Genomic DNA, 24,262 nt, shown 5'->3' with positions numbered 1-24,262 from the left:
GGCATATAGGTAGGTCAAAGCACTACATACGCTCAAGGTTACTAGGTACCTAGGGACCCAGTCGTAACTACTGTGTTAAGCCTCATCATAGTTACCCCTAACACCCGTACTATTTTAGTTGACTGTCATCTAACCTTAGGTAGGTACGTTAGAGGGGAAAACCCCGTCTGTGGCGATTGGGCAGGAAGTATTCCAGTAGCCGTCGGAAGTCAACAAGCTGCCAAGGCAGGTAACTATCCGCTAGAGCTTGCCTGATCCAAGAGACAGAAAGGGGGCTTGCATATCCATCCACCCGACCACTGCGCGTACTACATCTGCATGAAAAGTAGGTACCTAACTACTCACCTAGTCAACGTTTCGACACCAGACATAGAGTATTGCCGCAGAAGTAATCAGTGTATACTTACCTAGGTGCTTACTCTCTAGCCCCCGAGGCCTTTATGTCCAATACTTGTCCCCCTCTATCCTTATAAGCAGGAGGAAAATCTTCCTCCTTACCTATACCTCTATACCAACCAACCAACCCACCCACCCACCAAGAAAGAAAGGGGGCAAGAAGAGGTACTTACACAAAGCCGTACTCGATCGAAAAACTCGACAAAATTCGCCTTTCCCTCGGTACCTAGCTACCCGTGTACGTAATGTAATACCCAACACCGAGTGCGTACAACAGCAGCAGCAGCAGCAGTAGCCGCAACAGACGGCCAGGCCAGGCCGGCCAGACAGACAGCCAGGTGTATAGAGCAGCCAAGAAAAGAAAAAAAACACCGACTGTCGTGCAAGTGTACCTCGCATCTCGACCCCTTATGCGACCCCTTTCCCCTTCCTTTAGCCCGAGATGGACTGACTGACTTTCTTCTGCATGTGAGTTTGTGTACACGCGTTAGGGAAAGGTAAAAGAGGAAAAAAAAAAGAAGTCCGGGTAAAGATTACCTTTCGTGGGTAGATAGGGAGGGAAGGAGGGAGATAAGTATTCAAAGTTGGCCAAGTAAAAAGCTTCAAGAAAAAAAAGAAAAGAAAATAGATACCTAGGTAGCCAGCCCTGGAAGTAGTAAGTATACCTAGGTATACTGTTTCGGTGAGTCGTAGTTCATAGATGCTTAGGAGTGTATAGCAGTACAGGACGAAGGCATGAGAAGTGTGGAATAACATATATGTGCATTCAGCCGTAGGCGAGAAGAACATGTAGATACCTACATGGTAATGAGGTTTATACCGAATATAGCCTCACTCGGCTTCTACCCGAGCCTGACTACCTAATGTCACTACAAGTCACAATGCAACTAAAGCGACTTGCAGGAGGCAATATGCTCTTGATATATGTTGAGAAAGTCTTACGATTATATTAGATGAGCTACAATTGACAATAATCGTAAGAATGTTGCAGCGCTAGAACGCATCGCATGTTTTCATCTCTCCGCCCGAGGGCCTAACAAATGGGAGTAATACATAGCGAAAAAGGCAGCGCTAGCAGCAATGGTAGCTAGACACAGCGACCAGTCTGCCCGAGCTGCTCCTGAGGCTGTTCCATTCATTCGTATCTCTAAGCCAAGACGCCGTACCATCAAAGAAGAAAAGATCCAGCCCAGACCTCGTCCCGGCTGCGTGGGTTTGAGCAACAGGTGGTATGAAAAGAATCAACAAGAACAGATTTTGCTGATCGACAAACAATAACAAGAAAGAAAAAAGGTCCAGACTAAGGAAGTAAATACCAGAAGTAGACTTATAAGTGGACGAGGTCCCCCCCCATTTGCGCGCGTTTCCCATATCCCCTCATACACGAAATGACGTTAGATCGCGGCTAGTTTAGTCTCGTAAGGCATTTTCGTCGCCGAATGGGCTGCTGTCCCGGTCGGCCGAAGATGATTTGCTATCGCCCCGCCTCGACGGCTCCTCTCTTACTGCGGTAAGGGAACTATGTTGACCTCTAGACGGATTGGGCGGGTCAGCAAACGGACTCTCCATATTCGATGGATCCTTAGATATAGTTGGCGTTTTGACCTCATTTTCTTTTTGCGCATCGACTGATTGTACTAATGATTGGGGACTTTCGGGATCCTCAACGGCCGTAGTAGAAGTAGCCGATGACTTGGTCTTCACCTCGACAGTCTTAGGACCACTACCAACGCGGACCATCTGCGGTCGTACGGCTTGTGCTGTTGACGCACTGGCGTTCTTAAAGAATGTCGCGCCGATGCTGAAGGCAGGCGACGGGCATGAGGGTGGTTGATCGTACTTTTCGTAGTCGACGGACGGTACGGGCGGGGTCGAACTGCCACTGCTGGGAGCGCGTGCTGACTTGACACTGATAATGGATGGCTTGAGGAAATTGCCCTTCTGAGCTGGAAGTGGCGAAATGACAGCATTCTTTCCGTAAATCGTCGAGGCAACACTAGATCGCGGAGCATACGAAGTACGCGCAACAGAAGAACGGTCAGTATAGCCCGAAATGCCCGAGTACGTCGAGTCGCGAAGATCTCCGGGGACAAAGAAGCGTTGTTCGTCGAAAGGTGAGTTGCTACCGCTGTCCGAATGCGCAATGGGGATCGGGGGAACGGGGGGCACAAGAAGTGTTGGCGAAGTAGGAGTGGCCCGATTAGTGACTCCAGGGATGTAAGCGATTTGAATGATGTTGGATGCGCGAGTAAGAACAGTAGAGGCGATCGAGTGAACGGTATGGGTAGAGGCTCGTTTTGACCGTTTTGAAGAAAAGTCGTTATCTGCTCCTTCTTTGGTCTGTTCCACATCTCCTTGCCAACGTTCCTGCTCGTAAGACTCCCTCTTATTCTTGATACAGAAGCGCCAAACTAGATACGTGATGATTCCGATGGCAGCCAAACCCCCTATTACACCACCCACGATAGCACCGACGTTTGGACCACTACTGGGCTGGGAAGATATCGCGTCTGCATCTGGGTTTTTTATACAAATTGCTTTTGAGCATTCGGTGCACTTTTGGGTAGTGAAGGTGCAGAATTCATCGTCAGCACAAGGGGGGCAGGTCAATGTTGTTTTCTCGCACGTATAACAGCCATTTTGTCGCTTGGAAAATGGCGAAGGAGCATCTTCAGCTAAATGATGGGCATTAATATCAGAGGCACGATCAAGTCGCCAAAGCAAAGGATTAAACTTACCAAGTGAGAAACCGACGAAGCCGGGAATGCCTGCCATTGTTAACCTGTAGTAAGATACTCAAATTCGGGCGAGATTGACTTGGGAGGAACTTGGGAGTTGTCGCCTCGCTATGGCCTCGTCTAGCGATCGACAATACGATACTCGACGGCTGATTAAAGAGTACTGGAAGTTGTCTTGGCGGTGAGATGGACCCTGACGTAGATCGTTCTAGCTGACCAGAGTTATCATCAATGTCGATTGAAATCCGAGCGCAACAATATTCGTCTTTCCGAGTCTGTCTTGAGTGGGTGAAATGATATGCAGAAAAAAATGTCGAAAATCGGGATTCGAAATATTGAACGGTGGAGCGTTTAGAGATAGAGGTAATGCGTGGTCGTCATGAATCGAATTGAGTTGACGTTACGGAACGTGGAGAAAGGGGGCGTGAGCGTTTCGGTAGGTAGGAATTCGTTTGTAACAGGTGGTTGTGATGTTTTGTTTGGCTGGTAGAATAAAACGAGTGACAAGAGACTAGCTCAAAGAAGTGGAATTCAATAATAAATGCAACTTAGGTTGCCATGGAGAAAAAAAAAAGGAACGTCCAATGCGTATCGAATGCAAAAAGGCAACTTGTACACAAGCGATACTTTTTTTTCCAATTGAGATTGATGTGTTGGTTTAGAGGATTTGTTTGAGTGGGAAAAGAGAGGGAGAACTTGGAACTTGGAATTTGGTGATGAGTCCCGCACGTTAACCGGATAGAGTGGTAGAGGTGGGCAGATGGGCAGATGGGGACGGGATGGGGGGGTGAAAAGAGTGAATTTGAACCTAGGAACAACCTGGGAACCTTGGAAGTTTAGGGAGTAACAGTGACTGTAGCATAAAGAACAAGGGTTTAATTCGGCTTCATTAATGAGGGATAACCTTGGGCGAAACAAGTCGCGACGGAACCACTTAATATGCCTAAACTGCGGGTACGTACTACGCGAATGTTCAGATGTTGTACAAAATCATTCCAAAATCATTGAATTACCAAATTAAGCGAAACAAACTCATCAAGACAGGGAAGACAGGGAGTAATGACGACTTATCATTCGTTCGCTAGTCGCTGTTACTAGTATTCAGATTTCATCCTTCCCATTAGTTACCCATTACCTACATACCTAGATAGTACCTACCTACCTACCTACCTACTTAGGTAGTATATGCGTTATATGCATTATACGCATGATCTATACTTTGTACATAGCAGCATCAACTTTGATGAATGCTCTTTGTGTCCAAGAATAGTTTTGCATACAAATACAACTTCCAAGAACCCAACACGGTAGGTAAAAGGAGAAATTGCAAAGTAGATCTCTTTATTATAGTCGAACATCTCAATCCTATATTAATCCTGTATCTATGAAAGTACATGGATACTTTAGAAAAGTTCAATGTTATTCCTGTTATTCCTTTGAGATATAAAATAAGAACCAAGATCTATGTATGGATATCGGAAAAAAAGATAAAAGATAATAAAGAAAAGATAGCGATGAGCAAATGAGACTGATCTTCATCGAATGAGCGGGTTCGCGAACGCCATTCCCATGTATGTATGTATTACTAGGCATGTCCGTAGGGCCAGACCTTCACGATCTACGGGGGGCCCACGCAACGGCTCCATTCCATAATTCCCCCCATTGGCTCTTTTAACCGTCTGCACGTGATGGCTTGCGTTATTTCGATCAATTGTTAAAAGTGTAGCATATCAAAAGCAGGTCTCGTTGGAGTGCAAATATAATTTGTAATACATAGGTGCCTAGATATCTTTAAATGATGGACTTTCCCCCCTATCCCGAGATCATTCAATCTATAAATGTAGTCAGTGCCTAGATACACAGACAACAAACATACTGGGATGAATTATGGTACATATATTCTCTCGGGGTTGGCGCTCAATAGTTATCATCTGAACCGGTCTTTTCAAAGATTTGATTGTCCCATAGTGCTGGCACGTGGACGACGTTGCTCCTACATACCTACGTATATATAGGTGCCTATTGTCCTATGTCAACCTGGGAACACGACAAGTCACATCGAACACCAAAAATAATAGGGGGAGCACCTTTAGGATGCTGGCAGGAATAAAGCCCGAATAGACTGACTCCCTTTCAACTCCCTACACCGAAAAGGCGACCTCTATCTCAAGCTTTGAATCATACCTATACTTACGAGAAGGGATGAACTTTGTCTGGTATCTTTGAATGCCAGTGATTATGCTTGAAAGAACCTACGATACTATCGTTTCGAAAGACGGCTCAATGAAATCCTACCTGTTCATGCTATGTACAACTTGTATTGTAGGCAAGTAGACATTAGTGGCATTGTATAACCCCCTATCGAGCTCAACTTCATAAGCATCCGATTCAATAACTATTGAGAGACATAATCGGCAAGTCGACTTTAGCAGACTGACTTGATGAAAGCTTCTTGTCTCGTACTAACCCACTTGCTGTCGACATTCGAGTTACGTAGTTGAATCGGGCCAATTAAGAGACTACCTAGGTAGACCGTGACGTTTACGTACAGCCGTGAAATAATTTAGCAGTACTAAACTTCGCTTATCTACTACATATGAATGGTAAGCAGGCTATGCGGAGTATTCATAGATGCGGTTATTTATACCTAGTATCTACGCTCCATGTTATCAGGGGTCATAGGGTTGTTGTCGGCGTGAGTAACGTGATAAGGCTTTAAGCTCCAGTCCATCTAAGAAGTAAATCGTCCGGGCGATCTTATACTGGGATGTGCAAAATATTGATATGAATATGTATGTCACGGTACTGGGCTGCTAGGTTAACCCTTAAACAGATTCTGCAAGTGATATTGATGTAACGCTATTAAGTCTAGAAACGGTATGGAAAAGAAGGGAAAGAAAAAAAAAAATACCACACAGGATATCAACGTGAGTTGACAAGAAGGGATATGGGATTAAATAGAAAACATATAATTACTTGTTCCCCTTTCCACTGTAGAGATTTTGAAGGTTGACAGGCAAGGTAGGGAGGTAAGCCAATGCAAAAGCCAATGCGAGTGGCAGCATACGTAGACGCAGACGCATCAAGCGACGAAGAATTTCCAAGTTCGTTACCCGCCCCTTGAACCTGCACCACTTGCACCGCCTTCTTTGCTTGTGTCCACTAAAATAGGACACCTCATCCAATGATGCTTCGGCTATTCAGATCTCCACAGATGTCTCCTATTTCTGGGTTACTATTTTTAATCGGGGCGGGATCCTTACTAGGTACTAATGGCGCCTTTACACGCGACAGAAATGTTGCTCTTCAACTAAATTCGGACTATTTACTGCAGAATTTTATGGACATCCTCACAGGGAACTCCATTTTTTATGTAGTCAATTGACAAATGAAGTCTTATAATAGAGAGTAAAAGCTTGAATAACATGTATCGTAAAAGGCTACTGAGGCTAACTATGGCTACTATTCTTCTATCGCAGCACTACACGGCACATGCGTCCAGGGGCAGAATTTTACTAGATCGCATTGTGTACACGTAAATGTACTGGGGGAAATACGGGGCTGAGTTTCAAGCTAATAGCCAGCTGAGGTTACCAACAAATGGCCAGTGTTGCATTTATTCTGCATCCATGGATGATTGTAGGACCATTCCCTGTGCGATGATTGCCTACCATCGTATTGCAAAATGAACAGATGAAGGAAGAATGCAATCACTAATACATACGCAGGTATATTCTTCAAGTTATAGGAGTCATACTGTCATAGATGATAGAGGTCATAGAGACGACGAGGAATGTCAATAGTGTAGTGATGTGTGTTAAGTTGGCTACCTATTTCTAGTCTCATATTCCAACCCCTGAGCTGACTGTAGACCACATACATGTATGTACTGTTTGCTGACAGTTCTGGATTGGTTAGGTGCTACATAGTATGATAAGGAGACTGACTGCATTTACATACACTCGGTACAATGCTGCGATTCGCCAGCTCGCATTTGTGGCTGAAGCCTGAAGCAAGATTCTGGATCCATCCCGTCTCCAATCCCTTAAACTTGAAGCCTCCAAGACTAAAGTACATGCAATTTAGTAGCAGGTACCATGTAGGTGCCACACACATTGAATGGCACGAACATTGAAGATAAATCGATCCATTAATGCCTGGCAGCTAGGTATGTACACAGTACATGTCAACTAGTAATAAGCTTTGAAGTATTTTTAAGTAAAGGGAACTTGAAGGGAACATTGAAGTTAAATTCCTGGAGAGAAACAACAGAGGGTGACATTGTTTGAAGACATTGATCCGTAAATACATCACGAGAACTATGCACCTGCCCTATTATTTACGAGCATACACCTACATATCTTTGTTAAAAGGATTTGATACTTTTTGGCCTTATCTCAACATTGAAGAACAACGAATCAATTCAAGTTAAAATTCTAGGTTAGTAACTACATATTCACTATGTAAGGGCTGGTTACCTTATGTAAGATATATGCATGTACCTTGTCAGGTCAAATCTGGCTTGAAGGGTACAGACCTAATTAGTACCTGCTAGGTACCTAGGGTACCTATCTACGCATTTTTGACCAACCAAAATGCATCTTGGCAATGGCACTAACCTTTAAGGCTTCAATACTATGTACAAACTACCCATAGACGGCAATTCAGTCAGTGGACGCTGCATCAACAGGTGTACTGGAACGCAGTAACGTAACGGCTGAGTGGCCTGTAGTGTATGCTAAGCCACAGTAACATCCCTGTCGTAAGGCAACTGATGAGCAGTGACCTCTCATAAATCCATAAACCCCATCCGTATGGGGTGCTGTCCTGACGCCGATCTCATCTCTACCTGAAAAAGAAAAACACGACCGTTTTGCCCTCCTCTCAACTTTCCCCCCTTTAGAATTTATTTTACCTATCGTCAAAAACCGTCCATATGCCTTGGAGCACCGGGTGATTGATTCATCATATCGCTCGATATCATTAACCTTTCATTCTTTATTAAATAGTGTTAGCCTTCTCCCGCAGACAGGTTACCTTCACTTTTAAACCTTCCTTCTGTGGGGGGACCCTGATTTTCGCGTGGCCCCTGGATCTTGCGCACCTCACTCTCGGGTGTCGGTGAGCCTAACAGCTTCACTGCAAAATTTTTGAAGAGAAACGAAAATATTACACCAACCCAAACAACTCGATAAAAAACATCGGCCAGTCTGTGTTTCCAGCTGCTGGTGTAGCCAACCATCACAATGGCTTATAACGGAAATAATGAGTATGACAGTCACAGGCTTCAAGACATGCCTGCTGGCAGCACGGTATGTAAAACTTTAACCTTAACCATCGTCTTGGATTCATCCATACTCTCTACCTACATAGTACCTACATCGTACCTAGCACCTGCCAGCTTAGTATTATCTATTCTGTGCTCTGTGCTCTGTGCTCTGTGCTATCTATTATCTACCCTCCCATCTGTTATATGTTATGTATCGACAAGGTCACACAGCTAATTTAGAATTCGTCTCATCTAGTATCATCTGCCTCCTCACGACCAAGACGAAGATGAATCGCAACGCCATCTCCTAGGCCAAACTCCTGGTCTACACTACGAGCAAGATCGGTTGGGCGCAGATACTCCCCCTGCCCGTCCCGTTTCTGCTTATAGTTTGACCGAGTCTTATGCGACTACCGCACCTCCTGTTACCCAGTCGCCTGCACCCCAATATGATGGTGAGTACGGGGGAGGATTTGGCGGGCATCAGCTTCAGGACACTGGTTTTGGCTACGGCAGACCAGCATCCACTGTCGACACCGATGAAAGCTGGCTACGCCGTCAGCAACCTGGCGGCAACGGCGGCGGTTTAAAGCGTTATGCCACGCGAAAGGTTAAATTGGTGCAAGGTTCAGTCCTGAGCGTCGATTACCCCGTGCCTAGTGCTATCAAGAATGCCGTACAAGCCAAGTACCGTGATGCTGAGAGCGGTACTGGAGAGTTCGTCAATATGCGATATACGGCTGCGACCTGCGATCCTAACGACTTCACCCTGAAAAATGGCTACGATCTTCGACCTAGAATGTATAACAGACACACGGAGCTGTTGATTGCCATCACATACTACAACGAAGACAAGCAGCTGTTTTCTCGAACTCTCCACGGTGCTATGCAAAACATTCGTGACATTGTCAACCTCAAGAAGTCCACCTTTTGGAACAAGGGCGGTCCTGCCTGGCAAAAGATTGTCGTCTGTTTCGTTTTCGACGGTATTGGCAACGCGGATAAGGAAACACTCGACGTCTTGGCCACCATTGGTGTCTTCCAGGACGGTGTTCTGAAGAAGGAAGTCAGCGGCAAGGAGACGGTCGCGCATATCTTCGAATACACTACTCAGCTGTCGGTGACGCCCAACCAGCAGCTCATTAGACCGATGGATGACAGCCCCCAAACCCTCCCACCCGTTCAGATGATTTTCTGCCTGAAGCAGAAGAACACCAAGAAGATCAACTCCCATCGTTGGCTTTTCAATGCCTTCGGCCGAATTTTAAACCCCGAAGTGTGCATTCTGCTCGATGCTGGTACTAAGCCCGGCACCAAGTCGCTTCTTGCACTCTGGGAAGGTTTCTACAACGATAAGGATCTAGGTGGTGCTTGTGGTGAAATTCACGCCATGTTGGGTAAGGGTGGCAAGAAGCTGATGAACCCTCTTGTCGCTGTCCAGAACTTCGAGTACAAAATCTCGAACATTCTCGATAAGCCCCTGGAGAGTTCTTTTGGTTATGTGTCTGTGTTGCCCGGTGCTTTCTCCGCATACAGATTCCGAGCCATCATGGGCCGACCTCTAGAGCAGTACTTCCACGGTGATCACACTCTCTCCAAGATTCTCGGTAAGAAGGGTATCGAGGGTATGAACATTTTCAAGAAGAACATGTTCTTAGCTGAGGATCGTATCCTCTGTTTCGAACTTGTTGCCAAAGCTGGCTCCAAGTGGCATCTGACGTACATCAAGGCTGCCAAGGGTGAGACGGATGTGCCCGAAGGAGCACCCGAATTTATCAGCCAGCGACGACGTTGGCTTAACGGTTCGTTCGCTGCCTCGCTTTACTCCTTGATGCACTTCGGCCGCATGTACAAGAGTGGCCACAACATTCTGCGCATGTTCTTCTTCCACGTCCAACTCATCTACAACTTTGCCAATCTGTTATTCACTTGGTTCAGTTTGGCATCGTACTACTTGACCACCACTGTTATCATGGAACTTGTCGGAACCCCTGTGGAAGCCAGCAATACCTCGGCAGAGCGACACGGATGGCCTTTCGGTGATACTGCTTCTCCGATCATCAATGCCATTCTCCAGTATCTGTACATTGCCTTCCTTATCCTCCAGTTCGTCCTAGCCTTGGGTAACCGTCCTAAGGGTTCCAAGTGGACTTACATCATATCGTTCGGTGTGTTCGGCTTCATCCAGCTCTACATCCTCATCCTCTCTGGTTACTTGGTCATCTCTGCCTTCCAGCCTCAGAACTTGCCTACTGGACAGAATGCTGGTGATGCTCTCAAGGCAATGTTTACTGGCCAGTCCGAGATAGCAATTATTATTCTGGCACTGCTTGCGACATTCGGTTTGTACTACATCGCCTCGTTCATGTACTTGGACCCGTGGCACATGTTCCACTCCTTCCCGGCCTACATGGTTCTTATGTCGACGTATATCAACATTCTGATGGTTTACGCCTTCAACAATTGGCACGATGTGTCGTGGGGTACCAAGGGATCAGACAAAGCTGAAGCGCTGCCTGCCGCGCAGATTGTAAAGGATGAAAAGGGTGAGGCTGCCATCGAAGAAATCGACAAGCCTCAGGAAGATATCGACAGCCAGTTCGAAGCGACCGTCAAGCGAGCCTTGACTCCTTTCAAGCCGGAGGAGGAAGTGGAGAGCAAGGATCTCGAGGATTCGTACAAGTCTTTCAGAACGTCGCTGGTCATCATGTGGCTGTTCTCGAACTGTGCTCTCATCGTTGGTGTGACCAGTACCAGGTTGTCGACATTCGGTATCGAGGTAAGTTTACTATTAGTAACCAGAATTGAATGAAAGAGTATGTGTACTAATGCGTTGTATAGGGTACGACATCGGACCGCACGGCGCAGTTCTTCAAGTTCCTACTTATCTGCACTGCCATCCTGTCTTTGGTCCGTTTCATCGGCTGCTGCTGGTTCTTGGGCCGAACCGGAATCATGTGCTGCTTTGCCAGACGGTAAACAGGCTTATGAGGTGGCGTTCTTGGGTTATCTAAGAAATTATACCCCCAAAAATGGCACGTGTGTACATACGTGGCCCATCTCCAGGACCTGGCGTCAAACACATCAATGTTTCTGAGCTGGATAGACGGGCTTCGAGGACTTGGATCTGCAAGATAGGGAGAAATGGAGGAGGGATGGGGGGAGGGAGGAGAAGGAGGAGGAATCCGAAAAGTTTGCGGCCACGCCATGTCCTTTTTTAGTCCGTTGAAACTATGGTGGCATTGCTTTTGGGCGTTGTTGTTGTTGTCCTTCTCCTTTTATATACTCCTAATGTGCCTAAACTGGATCGCCGAATCAGTTTTTACGAATCAATCTGGTAAACTACATGATATTTTTATTGAATCTTGGATGGCCTTTGCGTGTGAATATGTTATTACGTGCTATGGCCGTTTTAGACTGGCATAATGGTAATCTGAAGATATCACCTGGTAGGTTATAAGTTAGGGGTATCCGTTAGGACCGTTACAAGTGTTTAGGCCCATGGGTACCTTCTAAACTCAGGTACCAAGGTCTGGTCAATAGTTGCATTGCTGCAGGTGGGTACCTAAAGTTCTTCAGCGAGCTACCCCGCCATATTGGATCCTAGCGATAATATCTTCAGGGCTAACTATTAGCTACCACATGCCATGCAGCTCAACCCAAGCTCAACCCCACGTCCAATAATCAACATCTGAAACCTTTTAACACAACACTACACAACACAACATAACATAACAATACTCAGTCCAGTGCCAAATAACTTCGTCGGAGCTCTCTTCTTAGCTCGTATTTAGAATCCAATCAAGCAAAAACTCGGAACTACCCGATTGAGTCAAGGACTACCTAGGTACCTAGGCAAAGACCAACATCAGATCGAGCAACGATGGAGGCTCTAGAAACGATGCAAGCCCGGCATCGCAAAGAGCAACGCGACTTGCAATCGCGAATCACAAGCAAGAAAAAGAACGCAACGAAGAAGACGCGGAAGGGAGTCAACGACGAGTGCGCTCAGCTCGAGAAGCAACTCAAGGAGAAGCACGAGCAAGAGATCGCTACACTGAATGGAGACGTACACGATACGCCGGACGGAGGAGAGGACCGCCACCCACATACCGAAGACGACGACGACACGCCGACGCCCGCGGACCCGACGAACGGTATAAGCCAGAAGTTAAAAGACACCACGCTTTCCCCCTCCTCCGACACCAACGACAACGCCGAAGCAGCAATCTCAAACACAGCCCAACTATCGCAGCCCAAGAAACGCAACCGGCAAAAAGAGCGGATGGCGCGTCGCGCAGCAGAGCAGGAAGCCGCGGCGGCAGCAGCAGAAGAGGAGGCGGCCAACATGACGGACCACCGGACGGAAGAGCAGACGTCGCTGCGGCGCGCGTTCGCGGCGCACGGGCTCGTCGAGAAGGAGATACGCCCCGACGGGCACTGCTTGTTCGCGGCGGTGGCGGATCAGTTGCTGGTGTGTGGCGTGGCTCTAACCGCTGCTACCTCCTCTACCAACAATACCAACGCTGATACCGAAGTCCCGCCCTACAAAACTGTCCGCAGAGCCGCGACAGCGTACATGGCGACCCACGCGGACGACTTCGCGCCGTTCCTGGAGGAGCCGCTGGACACGTACGTGGCGAAGATGCGGGACACGGCGGAGTGGGGCGGGCAGCTCGAGCTTACGGCGCTGGCGAATGCGTATGGTGTTGAGATTAGGGTCGTGCAGGATGGGCGGACGGAGACGATTGAGCCGAGTGTGGGGGGCGGTGGAGGGGAAGAGAGGAAGACGGTTTGGCTCGCGTATTATCGCCATGGGTATGGGCTGGGCGAGCACTATAACTCGTTGAGGAAGGCTGGGTGATGGGATAGGGGTGGGTGTAGGAGAGGGGAGGGGAGGGGAGGGGAAAGGGTGGAAGGTGTGAGGCATGGAGTGAGGAAAAGCATCTCTTGAGTACTTCCTAGGTAGAAACCTAGGTTACCTGGAAGCTATAGACAGCATTCTAGAGGGTAGAGCGGTTCAGGAGAAGGTGTGTCTGAGTAGATAGGCACGGCACATTTGCATATACCTACTACTAGCCTTGCTCGTGGTCTTGGGGTAGCGAGTAGCCGGTGATGTGGAAATTTCAAGTAGGTACCTAACTGCATACCTACCTCTATATACCAGCGATAAGCTATGAGATTGGGTCCTTTGAAACCCTGTGAACATAATCGCGAGGAATGCTGCCCCAGGATATGTCCTGTATGCGTAGTCACTTACTCTATGCACCGGCACCTCCCAAAGCCCCCTTTTACATACATGGTGCGGGTGTTATCACGACTGATGTGCTTAGGTAGGTACGTACGTGCCTAGTAGCGGGAACCCCCCATTCGTGAGAATCATTCTAAACTTCACCCGATGATTCCATGCACCCCAGGAATTTTATTCGGGACATATCATTCTTTTGAGAAGGAAGCATTCTTCTATGGGAGATGCATTCTCCTGAATAAAATCGTGGGGATGCATGGATTTGTTCGTTGGTGAAGGTAATTTTACCTAGCAAGAGCTATGTAAACTAGATCGAAAAGGGGGTTTAGGTTCTATCGTAGGCGCTCGGCCAGGGGAAATATCCAGGTTAGCTTATATGAAAGGATTTCAAGAATTCAGCGTGCAATGATAGACTAGTATCTAGGTATGTAGGGAGGTGTCTATAATATAATTCAAGCACGCGAGTTGTTCGACGCGTCCATGGCTAGCTTCACAAGGGCTACTGCTTCTGGGTATACCTACCTAGGTAGGTACGTAGGTTTTATGTTGTACTTACGTGATGCAACTCATACCTAACTATGTGGACTACTAGACAGAGGCATGTGATGATGGAAACTGATGACTATCTAGTTAGGTAGGTAGGTACTCTTAACGATATATACCTACCTTGGTATTAGGTAGGTTGACCTATCTACTTGCCTAGTATCTGCCTTAGGTAGGCAAGCAGATATTACTATACGTTCAGCATTATACTAAGGGCATGTCCTTACTCTCTCTACTCTCCCTTCCGGCTCACGTCTGTCCATCCAGCACTAATACCTACCTACCTACCTACCTCGAATAAGCCAACGTACCCAACCTCAAAACGTGTTAAGAGTCTGCCTAGGTTAGTTAGCTAGTTAGCATCTTTCACGCCGTGGCAAGGGGAAAGACCTGCCCTCGCAAACCCCCTAGGGGTATAGAGCTACTCTAATGCTATATATATGAAATCCTGCATCCCGTGATAGGAGGAAAAAAGGGGCCACGTCCGTTCCAGAGTATCCTACCTACCTACCTACCTACCCAGGTACATATCAACCCTTAAAAGAAAACACATACATGATGATGCTCTAACTGTTCCTCCAAGCGAGATCGTAGGTGTCCAGCGTACATTGTTCCGGGGCGGCTACTCGGCCACCGTCGGATCCTCCTGTCGGTCTGAGGTAGAGTCTGCCTGCCTAGGGACTACATGGGGGGATATGTAGTTAGAACAGAGACAGCTACACGTGTCCATACCTACCTAGGTTAGGTAGCTTCATATCTAGGTGGTCTCCGGGGAGATGTTAGAGCTCCCCGCGCAATAACGATGTTGTTCTGCGTCTTCGAGTTTCCGCCTCATGACCAAGCGGTCACGACGAAGAGATACACTAGATAACTAGATAACTAGGTTAGATAACTAGATGCCTGCCTGTCTGTTTGGCTCCTTTGGCTCCTAGGCAGCTCCCCCTTCTCGCACAGATACCTACCTAGCCTAGACAAATGGCTCAACTCCGTCCCAAAGCTGGCCTTGGAATACTTCTTGAGACACCTACCTACCTACCTACCTACCTACCTACCTACCTACCTACCTACCCATCGTATACTCATAGCCAATATAACCCATATAGTCTATCTATGCCTAAGTAGTAAGCGAGTAAGCTTACAGCGAGCGGTCTATCGGGCCGCCCAACGGCTTTATAATATAGGTAGGTACTTGTACAATACCTACCTCGGCGACCTACCTACCTACCCAGTACCTACATAGGTAGCCTATCGAGCCCGGGACCCACAAGCTGATTCTAGAGATTCTGTACTTTGTTTAATATAACTAGTTACATCTAGTTACCTTCTACGGAACCGAGATTTGTCGTAGGTAATACTTTACCTAGGTACATACCGACCTAGTTGTGCCGTCTACCCGACTGCTGGGATGGGTAGGTAAGGTAGGTTACCTAGGGAGTACGGTAGTTAGTGTTTATTTGTTTGTTTCCAGTTTGTGCTTTCGTAGGGGAATTAATTGGGGGGGAAGGGACCTGTTGGGGCTGGGGGGGTGATGAGATTTGATCGTCAGCCCTACCTCCTAAGCCTAGCTGCCAGCTTGGTTACCATGTGGTTGGGTAGGTAGGTACAATGCCTATCACGACGGCGGTGCGTTACAGATTTTTGGTTGTGTTGGCTTTCTTCGTGGATGCATATTGGTACACTGGGTAGGTAGGTATTGGGTACAATGCATTATAAGCTACATTAATAAGTAGGTACTTACATGCATGCAGTTACCTGCCAGGTGGGTATGAACTTGGATCTCACATACCTGTGTACCTACTACATAGTTACCTCCTAGGTATGGGTGTAAGTGTGTGGGTATGTAGGTATGTTGCCATCGAATGCCGCTGTGACGTCGGAGTATGTATGTATGTACATTACCTACCTAGCACTGGGAAGCGCGAAACGTGGTCGGGCAAAGTTTGGTTTTGTTGGTTTCTAGGATGGAAAGATAGCGGCTCGGCGACGTGAGATCGGAGGGGGAGAGAGAGAGAACGAGAGAAGTACTGTTTGTATATACATAACTACCGGGATATAGGTAGGTAAGTACGGTACAACGGGAGATTTTCTCCTTGAACGACGGGGGGTTGTGTACCTAGGTAAGGTAGGCGCATATAGGTGGGTTATGGTAGGTATGTATTTGACCGAGACAAGCGATGCCTACATCTACATACATACACACTACTAATTAGGTGCTTACTTGCCCATTCCTACGAGTCGGTCGTGCCTCAAGAGCGCGTTGGTTATGCTAGCTACCTAGTTAAATCCTACCTATCTGCCTACATACGATGTTGTTGGTTGCTCAAGCGAGGTCATTTAAAGGGGGCTGTATGATTCCGGTGCCAAGGAGCAGGAATATTCTTCATGTATGATGTATGTATGTATGCACCGTAATCGTCTTCGATACAACGGATCTAAAATGTTACTCAACTTTTTCTCAGATGCTTGGAGAAAAGATAGATTGTTCGGGGCCGGCTGGGCCCCATGGAACCGGGGTGGCGGGAAGGGATCGGGGGATCGGGCTCAGGTCCGGGACGGGGGGGCCCAAAAGGACGGGGCCAAGAGTAGATCGAAAACCCACTTTCGGCAACATCCTCATATGCCTGTTTGGGAAATATATCCATACGAAGTACCGACTAGGTTATGTACGAAGTATCCAATACTTCGGAAAGATCCATTGATAGTTGAGAGATGCCTATACGAGCTAGTGCTGAAGTGGAAGATTTCACGGCAAGATTACCAGATCTTCCTCTCCAGGGCTCTCTTTTTTTCTCCTATTAGTTAACTATTCTTTAAATTTTTTATAAGCGCTCATTCCGCACAGACTGTGCCAAGCTAAACTGACATCTATGGATATGCTTAAAGATGCATTGGCCTTTACACGTCTTGGCTTTGCCCAAGTTGCCTAGAGCAGTGGGGGAGGCTTGTCCCTACATAACCTTCTAGGTTAGGTATGTCTCTGCATCCCTAGGTGCCCGCTTACTCTTCGTATGCCTAGGTACCGCTGGAGCTCAACGACCTGCTATCAACACTTGAGCGTAGCGGGCTCTATCTAGGCCCAAGGTTGGAGTGCTGTGGTCCTTTTCACAGGGGAGTCTTTGGCTTCCCGCTGATCTAGCAACCTGACTTTTGCGTTGAGTGGTTTTGAGCAGAATAGGTAATGCACCTAGGTATATGATCTTCTCGCTCTGGACTCCACTCGACTAGACGCATTATTCCATGATTACCTACTTCCCAGCCTGTTAGTCTGCCGTGTGGTCTGACTGGTACTGCAACAGTCATGCTTGCAACTGTTCTATAGCTCAAGGACGTTTGAGGGGATGTGCCTCGGTGTTCAGGACGTATTCGTTTAGGTTGATCACATCCGGCGGCGAGAAGATCATGTAGAAATACTTGAGCGTTTCGGATAGCCAAAAGCTCTGTTTCCAGTTAGCATATGCGATGTCTTGTAATCCTAAGTGAAGAAGCTCCTTTATCTTCTAATTTGCTTTATCTTTGTAAAAAAAAAAGGGGGGGGGGGGGGTCTTACCTCCATAGAGTCCATCTTCTCCGTAGCCCCCTTCGCCGTCACATCGGCAATCGCCGAGAACGCGAGTTCGGTTTCGGTAGCCGCGCGGATGGACGTGAACATGCGCCACGCCATGTCCTGGTACTCCGGGTTGCCGGTGATCCGGTACATGAGGAAGACGCTCTCGATCGCCTCGGGGCGCAGCAGATACCGGGGATCCCGGGCGTTCTGGAACCCCTTCTGGAGGGAATGGTCGCCTCTGGCTTGCCATTGATTCTCATCCCACGCGCACGCCTCGAGTGTGGGGCACGGGATGAGCCCGAAGATTTCTGGCATTATTCCGGTGGACATCGCGTCGTATGCCCAGACGCAGCCGCGCGTGATCTTTTCGCCGATCCGGACGTGTTCCGGGATTCCCAGGAGCTTGCCGCCTAGTCCAAACATGCCTACATGAGATAGATGTTAGAGCGGTGATGGGAAGATAATTTATAAAATAGGGGTCCGTAAAAGGGGCATTCTCCCGCCATGATCACGATGATGAATAAAAAGAACTAGTTTCACTTGCCGCCAACAAAGCAACCCAAATGCTGCCCTTCAGTCTGTAAATCAACCCTAGCGTCCTCCCTAACGTAGACATTTCCCGAAAACAGTATATCCTTCTGATCCGGCGTCATCGGCCTGAAGAGGAGATGCTTCGCCACCGTCTCCATCGCCTCGCGGTACATCTTCTCGTACACCGGCTCCAGCCCGCCCACCAGCGCGTACATCTTCGGCAGGAGCTCGTACAGCGAGTCCGCGAGCGCGCCGAGGGTGAACTCGTTATCCTGGGCTAGGTTCAGGTTCTCCATGTCGAAGAAGGTGGGCCACATGCCCGGCAGCAGCGTCTCGTTCTGCGCGCGGTCGAGCAGCCGCGTGATGCGGTCGATGGCGTCGTAGTACTTATCCTCGCCCGTCAGCTGCGCGAGGCGCGTGAACTCCAGGCAGGAGGACGTGACGGAGGCCGAGGGGTCGTGCGTGCCGGGCCGCAGGACCCCTTCCTTCGCCTTGGCGAAGTCCAGCCAGAACGGCGGCATCCGCGTCGGCGTGTCGAAGGCGGCGTACAGCATGTCGCCGAGCTCGACGGCCTTCAGCAGCAGCACCGGTTCGCGGCTCAGGTCGTACGCGCTGAGGAGGCCCCCGAGGTGGCGGATGGTGGTCTCGAAGAAGTTGCAGGCGGTCTCGTCCGTCGCATCCCAGTCTATCGTTGCGACAGCCGCGACGGCTTCGTAGAACTCGTCTTTCAGGTCCATGATCCATAGTGCGTCTAGCGCGTCCACCAGCGTCGCGGCCCAGCCTCCGAATGTGTTCTTGCCATTCCCGGAAACGGGGGTCAGCTCGTCATACATCCACGCGTGCTCCTTGTAGCTCGACCAGGTCTTGAGGAACGCGGCCTTGACTTCTTCGCGGCGGTTCGCGGCCGTTTGAGCTCGGATCTTGCCCGCCGAGCTCTTGTCCTTCTTGAATGCGAACTGGACCTTGGGAAGAGACAATGGCTTCCCCTTGGGCAAGGAGGCTAGCTCGGACTTGGGAACGGGGTGTCGCTGTGGTAGACTCGACCAGTCGAAGCTGCTCTTGACGTACGCATACTCGCGCAATCTTGCAGGCGCTTCATTGTACCTTGGCAGAAATATGACGAAGAAATAGAATATGCATGTGCAGGCTAAAATGGTTGCGACTCGGCTGGGTCGCCGTAGGATTGCTCCCATGGTGTTTAACATGTTAGTTTATGGAGTGTTGATTGTTGAATCATTAGCTTTGCTCTTCGCTCGTAGATTTACTCGATGTGTTACTCGATGTGTTACTCGATGTGTTGGTAGCTCTACAGCTACATAAGTGTTCTCTTTCTTTCTTACTTTCTTTCTTTCAAGTTTCCAGGTTGTCAATTACCCGCGGACGTCAACTGCCAGTGTTGTAAGTTGATATTGTAAGTTGGGGCCGGCAGCCGTTTATGGGGCCCCTGCGGGTAAAATTATTCAGGAGACACCAAGATAATGTTTGCTACCAACATACATTAAAGTGACCAACCAGCGGTATTCCCCTGACAAGGTATAATTATCTTGAGGTTACAACGATACTCTGATTGGATGGATCTCTATTCCTGGGAAGCAAAGTCACCAAATCAATGATAACGTGGCGCGACGTTCCTTTTTTTTAAACTTCTTACATTTGACTCGGAATAGTGATGCCAGCCCCCGTCTTGTTATGACTGTGGCGTCGGGTATGGCCTGGGGGGCGCCAACGACACGGAATAGGACTGGGGTGCGGAAAACCGAGTTGGTCGACGGGGTTTGTTGCTCTTAATTATCGTAAGGCTGGCTCTGACCTTAGGTAGTTAGTATCGTGGGAGTTCCCGCCTCCTCAAGTAATCATAACTAGTGTCTAACCTTTCAGATCACAATGAAGCTTACGTTCTTTGTTCAGGTTGTTGCCTTAAGTTTTATTCACGCGATGTCCTGTGATGATATTGAACCTTTCCAACTACCAATCAAAGATGTCCAGGTGTTACCGGAAATACCAAACTCTCTTATGAGAGGAATTGCAGCAACGGTTGGAACACCACCTCAGAATATAGTGTTGTTGCCCTGGCCGTTAGTTTTCCCCCATTCCCCTTGCGTTCTGAAAATTTCCTTACAAAGGTTTTTGCTAGAGACCTCAATAACACCTGGATCTATGATGAACAGGCATATTGTGATTCTACGATTATCTGGAACGGTACCATCTGCCAGGTACGCCGCGGCAACTATTATCTGGAAGTAGACTCGTCTACTTGGGTGAAAGCAGACGATATAGTTGCTGCTGGTGGTGCTCCTACTGAAACCCAAGCTCGCGGGTCAGAACAAGGCGTCGGAAACCTTATCTATTCAAGCCTCGGGGGAACAGATGACTTCGGTTTCGATTCAAGCAACAGGATCAATGGTATGCCCATAGGCATACCTAGGTCAGGTTGGGACCACGGCTACACAATACTCCATGCGATGGGTATGGGGACGAACTCGACAATTCTCAACGCTTTGTTCCAAACAGGCCAAATAGGTTCTCGAGTGTGGTCAATCTTCTGGGGCCACATGTGGGTGGATGATGGCGCCGTCGACGGTTCAATTGTGTTTGGTGGTTACGACCAACAAAAAGTCATTGGAAAAAACTATACCCAACCGCTGGATTTCAGTGACAATACTGGATGCTGGACGGGCATGATGGTACATATCTCCAAGGTCACTCTTAACATACGTACCGGAGAAAATATCAATATCCTACCAGCAAATACTGAGATTCATGCCTGCATCGTGCCACAACGCCAACTACTCCTCGAAGCCCCAGAGTCGATGATCGCTACATTCGAGAACGCAACGAATACGAGGAATATTGGGCTGTCGTATGGATTACATTGGTCCGCGTATTTATACGATGCATCAGACTAGTAAGCCTCTTCCCAAGCCACTCGTTATTATATACGTACCCATATACCCATAGGTATGCCCCCTATTTCTAAAACTTGGTTCTCACACGTTCTTAGCTTCGATGGCGACTTGACTATATCCCTCTCCACGGGGTTAGACGTTCGAATACCGAATAGCCAATACATGGTACCGTTTGTCGACATTGATCGTAACGGTTCTCGTTTTTTTAACACGTCTGAGCGGGAGCTCTTGATCGGTGGGTTGGCAGACCAGCCCGCCACGCTTGGCCGTTATTTCCTGACCTCCGCCTACTTGATGATTGACCAGGACTCTGATACATTTACGTTGTGGCAAGCCAACCCTACGTCGGATAGCAAGCTTGTGTCCGTCGTAACGAACGAAAATGCAGAGTGTGGGAATAGGACATCTACTCCAGACTCGAATGCATCGTCCCCCGATACCTCTCAAAATTCTCAAGCTGCGACAGGCCTTTCTGGGGGCTCTATTGCAGGCGTAGTCGTGGGTGTAGTTGTAGGGCTCGGCATCTTGGGGCTAGGCATATTATTTTACCTTCGACGGGCTCGCCGCCAAGCTGAATTCACGCAGGCAGCAACGGATTCCCCGACCCCTATTAATGAAAGTCGACAAGCAAACCGGATATCTGAGCTTCCGCCGACAGATCCTACAAAGTCGTGGTATAACCCAGTCCACGAACTGCATGGATCCATTGGGGTTCCGTCTGAGGTGAGTGGACAAGACCACTACATATATGAAATGGACGGCGATATAAACACTCGCCGAGTATAATGGTCGTAATCGAGAAATAATATAATACTAGTGATGGAGTAAAATATCGCCCTAATAGAATTGTTCACGTGTTCATCTTGTTCGTTTATCAGGTGTGGTTCTAGATCTTGTATAATCTTTCATGTGTGGGCTTAGGATTAATAGATGAATAGGACCTACGTTTCGCTGGAGCCTCGTCATGTTGTTTGCGGCATTGACCGAAGGCAAATGTTGCAGTAATGAGCGGGTGGTGCATTTTTAAACATCCTACATCATCGGATATAGTATGTTCTCGGGGATGATCTCTGATCGTCATGGACTAGCTAGAGCACGATTGCTGATCCGAACCAGGCAATGAATGCTATCGTGACCGTGGGGATCAATAATTAAGTAATAAAGGATAGAAGATGGTGAATATTCTTCCTTCTTTTCAAGATATGTAGAAGTACATATATGTACCAAGTGTTTTCCGTTCCCCGCTAACCTCCTCTAAAAGTTCACTAGGGATCGTCTTACCGTTGCTTGAGGTGCGATATGTGTATGACTTAGGTAGTCAATGTAAAATATAAAGAGAAAGTGAGGAAGTGAAAGGAAGGAAGAGTGAATAAAAGAGCAGACTTTAGAAGTAGGCGTATTGAAGTACATGTACCTAAGTACCTATCTAGGTATCTCAGGTAAGCAGGATTCAGAGATATAATTGGATCCTCGGGGTTACTCAGATTACTGTACAGTACCTCTACTACGTACCTCCTCGTAGAAAGAGACTCATTGAATTCCAACATTTGAAGATTTCTTATCTTTTCATCATCCTATCTAGCCTCAAATAAATAAATAATGCCAGCGAGGGCACAAATATGAAACTCTACGCCATCGGAGATCTCCATCTCAGCTACGAGTACAACCGCAAGGCACTCCAGGAATTGAAGCCGCATCCCAACGATGGACTCATCCTATGCGGCGACGTGGGGGAGACGGAGCAGCACCTCGAGCTAGCCTTCGAAGCCGGGAAGCGGAACTTCAAGGAGGTGTTCTGGTGCCCGGGCAACCACGAGCTGTACACGATGGGGTCGTCACGGCCGGACCTGCGGGGCGAGGCCAAGTACGAGCACTGCGTGGAGGTGGCGCGGCGGCACGGCGTGCACACGCCCGAGGACCCCTTCGTGCGCTGGGAAGGCGAGGACGGGCCCGCGCTCGTCGCCCCCATCTTCACGCTGTACGACTACAGCTTCCGCCCCGCGGACGTGACGCGCGAGGGCGCGCTGCGCTGGGCCGAGGCCGCCGACACCGTCGCCACCGACGAGTTCCTGCTGCACCCGGACCCGCACCCCTCGCGCGACGCGTGGTGCGAGGCGCTCGTGCGCCGGTTCGCGCGCCGGCTCGAGACGGAGAACCCGGACAGCCTGCCGCTCGTGATCGCGAACCACTGGCCGCTGCGCCAGGACCTCGTGTTCATCCCCAAGGTGCCGCGCTTCAGCCTCTGGTGCGGGACGAAGGCGACGGAGGACTGGCACACGAGGTTCCCGACTACCAAGGTGGTTGTTTCGGGGCACCTGCACGTGCCCCGCACCGACTGGAAGGACGGCGTCCGCTTCGAGGAGGTCAGCCTTGGGTACCCGCGCCAGTGGCAGGATGTCCAGGCCGTCGGCAAGGATATCAACGATCTGCTGCGCGAGATCCTGCCCGGCCCGCCGCCGCCGCCGGGGGGCGAGGCGGAGATGAAGTGGCGGCGATGGGGATGATATGGGGGGGGGCATACGTACCTACTTTCCGTTTGTTTCGAATGAGATTACTGCGAGCATGTGTGCACTTAGAGTAGGAAAGCATAGAAAAGGCGCAGACGATGAGCTACGAATAGGGGCAGGGTACTACGGGAGCATGGTCTACTAAGGGCATATAGATGATCAGGGTGATTTATGCGATGTTTTCATTATGGTAGATTCATACCTACCGGTGTCATGCATCTTATTTCGATCGCCTGAGTCCTACCTCTTTTCCACGAATCTCTTACTGATACCTAGTCGGTATCCAGTTTTCATGATACTTCAAACTCGGAGAGAAGCATACGTCTAAATTATTGCTATGTACTATGGACGGGTCCCTTGACATCCCGTATAGATCTTTCCCGTTCAATCGGATGCAACACATGATCGGTATTTGTGCCGTGCATCTTCGTCGTATATGGAAGGCCCCACCTCATATACAAAGAACTTCAACGATGAAGGCGCAAACTGCAACTTCTGGTTATGTAATTTCTACCCAGGTATGTAACCATCACTCCTGCAATTCGATTATGCCTGTGAGGCATCGAGGTACCTGTCG

The 24,262-nt window shown here is 48.6% G+C and overlaps 8 protein-coding genes across 8 annotated transcripts; 4 read left to right on the top strand and 4 right to left on the bottom strand.

The window, feature by feature from the left end:
• Nucleotides 1-147: 147 nt before the first annotated feature.
• GGS25DRAFT_498886 (uncharacterized protein) lies at nucleotides 148-1,688 on the bottom strand. Its single transcript, XM_049261737.1, has 2 exons — nucleotides 408-1,688; nucleotides 148-337 (listed from the first exon to the last, which is right to left on the bottom strand). The coding sequence occupies exon 1, from the start codon at nucleotides 1,183-1,185 to the stop codon at nucleotides 829-831; it is 357 nt and encodes a 118-aa protein (XP_049114628.1). The 5' UTR covers nucleotides 1,186-1,688; the 3' UTR covers nucleotides 148-337; nucleotides 408-828.
• GGS25DRAFT_366476 (uncharacterized protein) lies at nucleotides 1,279-1,931 on the bottom strand. The gene is made up of 2 exons (XM_049258153.1): nucleotides 1,450-1,931; nucleotides 1,279-1,354 (listed from the first exon to the last, which is right to left on the bottom strand). Exon 1 carries the CDS (start codon nucleotides 1,765-1,767, stop codon nucleotides 1,468-1,470), a length of 300 nt encoding a protein of 99 aa, XP_049114627.1. The 5' UTR covers nucleotides 1,768-1,931; the 3' UTR covers nucleotides 1,279-1,354; nucleotides 1,450-1,467.
• Nucleotides 1,807-3,171, bottom strand: GGS25DRAFT_523634 (uncharacterized protein; the record flags this gene model as incomplete). The annotated part of the gene is made up of 2 exons (XM_049264459.1): nucleotides 1,807-3,071; nucleotides 3,135-3,171. 2 exons carry the CDS (start codon nucleotides 3,169-3,171, stop codon nucleotides 1,807-1,809), a joined length of 1,302 nt encoding a protein of 433 aa, XP_049114626.1.
• Nucleotides 3,172-8,282: 5,111 nt separating this feature from the next.
• GGS25DRAFT_366318 (glycosyltransferase family 2 protein) lies at nucleotides 8,283-11,465 on the top strand. The gene is made up of 3 exons (XM_049258152.1): nucleotides 8,283-8,446; nucleotides 8,660-11,182; nucleotides 11,245-11,465. The coding sequence occupies exons 1-3, from the start codon at nucleotides 8,381-8,383 to the stop codon at nucleotides 11,380-11,382; spliced, it is 2,727 nt and encodes a 908-aa protein (XP_049114625.1). The 5' UTR covers nucleotides 8,283-8,380; the 3' UTR covers nucleotides 11,383-11,465.
• Nucleotides 11,466-11,989: 524 nt separating this feature from the next.
• Nucleotides 11,990-13,274, top strand: GGS25DRAFT_498851 (OTU-domain-containing protein). Its single transcript, XM_049261736.1, has one exon. The coding sequence runs from the start codon at nucleotides 12,287-12,289 to the stop codon at nucleotides 13,265-13,267; it is 981 nt and encodes a 326-aa protein (XP_049114624.1). The 5' UTR covers nucleotides 11,990-12,286; the 3' UTR covers nucleotides 13,268-13,274.
• A 4,240-nt stretch (nucleotides 13,275-17,514) lies between these two features.
• GGS25DRAFT_515059 (glycoside hydrolase family 47 protein) lies at nucleotides 17,515-19,465 on the bottom strand (the record flags this gene model as incomplete). Its single annotated transcript, XM_049263045.1, has 3 exons — nucleotides 17,515-17,631; nucleotides 17,742-18,166; nucleotides 18,286-19,465. 3 exons carry the CDS (start codon nucleotides 19,463-19,465, stop codon nucleotides 17,515-17,517), a joined length of 1,722 nt encoding a protein of 573 aa, XP_049114623.1.
• A 407-nt stretch (nucleotides 19,466-19,872) lies between these two features.
• On the top strand, nucleotides 19,873-22,698 carry GGS25DRAFT_498846 (acid protease). The gene is made up of 7 exons (XM_049261735.1): nucleotides 19,873-20,121; nucleotides 20,181-20,347; nucleotides 20,407-21,177; nucleotides 21,274-22,056; nucleotides 22,117-22,227; nucleotides 22,295-22,353; nucleotides 22,440-22,698. The coding sequence occupies exons 2-4, from the start codon at nucleotides 20,208-20,210 to the stop codon at nucleotides 21,962-21,964; spliced, it is 1,602 nt and encodes a 533-aa protein (XP_049114622.1). The 5' UTR covers nucleotides 19,873-20,121; nucleotides 20,181-20,207; the 3' UTR covers nucleotides 21,965-22,056; nucleotides 22,117-22,227; nucleotides 22,295-22,353; nucleotides 22,440-22,698.
• Nucleotides 22,699-24,062, top strand: GGS25DRAFT_498804 (Metallo-dependent phosphatase). The gene has a single exon (XM_049261734.1). The coding sequence runs from the start codon at nucleotides 22,798-22,800 to the stop codon at nucleotides 23,680-23,682; it is 885 nt and encodes a 294-aa protein (XP_049114621.1). The 5' UTR covers nucleotides 22,699-22,797; the 3' UTR covers nucleotides 23,683-24,062.
• Nucleotides 24,063-24,262: the final 200 nt, after the last annotated feature.

This window comes from Hypoxylon fragiforme (assembly GCF_022984875.1).
Source record: "Hypoxylon fragiforme strain CBS 206.31 chromosome Unknown GGS25scaffold_7, whole genome shotgun sequence".
Lineage (NCBI taxonomy): Eukaryota > Fungi > Ascomycota > Sordariomycetes > Xylariales > Hypoxylaceae > Hypoxylon > Hypoxylon fragiforme.
The sequence above is the reverse complement of the archived record's forward strand: the minus strand, read 5'-3'. Positions and strand labels throughout refer to the sequence as shown.

Bases quoted from the DNA above. Each gene is read 5' to 3' on its own strand.
- GGS25DRAFT_366476 (XM_049258153.1), bottom strand. From the start codon at position 1,767: ATGGGAAACGCGCGCAAATGGGGGGGGACCTCGTCCACTTATAAGTCT.
- GGS25DRAFT_498886 (XM_049261737.1), bottom strand. From the start codon at position 1,185: ATGTTCTTCTCGCCTACGGCTGAATGCACATATATGTTATTCCACACT.
- GGS25DRAFT_498804 (XM_049261734.1), top strand. From the start codon at position 22,798: ATGAAACTCTACGCCATCGGAGATCTCCATCTCAGCTACGAGTACAAC.
- GGS25DRAFT_498846 (XM_049261735.1), top strand. From the start codon at position 20,208: ATGTCCTGTGATGATATTGAACCTTTCCAACTACCAATCAAAGATGTC. The intron at 20,348-20,406 runs GTTAGTTTTCCC...GGTTTTTGCTAG, and splicing joins ATAGTGTTGTTGCCCTGGCC to AGACCTCAATAACACCTGGA. The intron at 21,178-21,273 runs GTAAGCCTCTTC...ACACGTTCTTAG, and splicing joins TTATACGATGCATCAGACTA to CTTCGATGGCGACTTGACTA.
- GGS25DRAFT_498851 (XM_049261736.1), top strand. From the start codon at position 12,287: ATGGAGGCTCTAGAAACGATGCAAGCCCGGCATCGCAAAGAGCAACGC.
- GGS25DRAFT_366318 (XM_049258152.1), top strand. From the start codon at position 8,381: ATGGCTTATAACGGAAATAATGAGTATGACAGTCACAGGCTTCAAGAC. The intron at 8,447-8,659 runs GTATGTAAAACT...CGTCTCATCTAG, and splicing joins ACATGCCTGCTGGCAGCACG to TATCATCTGCCTCCTCACGA. The intron at 11,183-11,244 runs GTAAGTTTACTA...TGCGTTGTATAG, and splicing joins TGTCGACATTCGGTATCGAG to GGTACGACATCGGACCGCAC.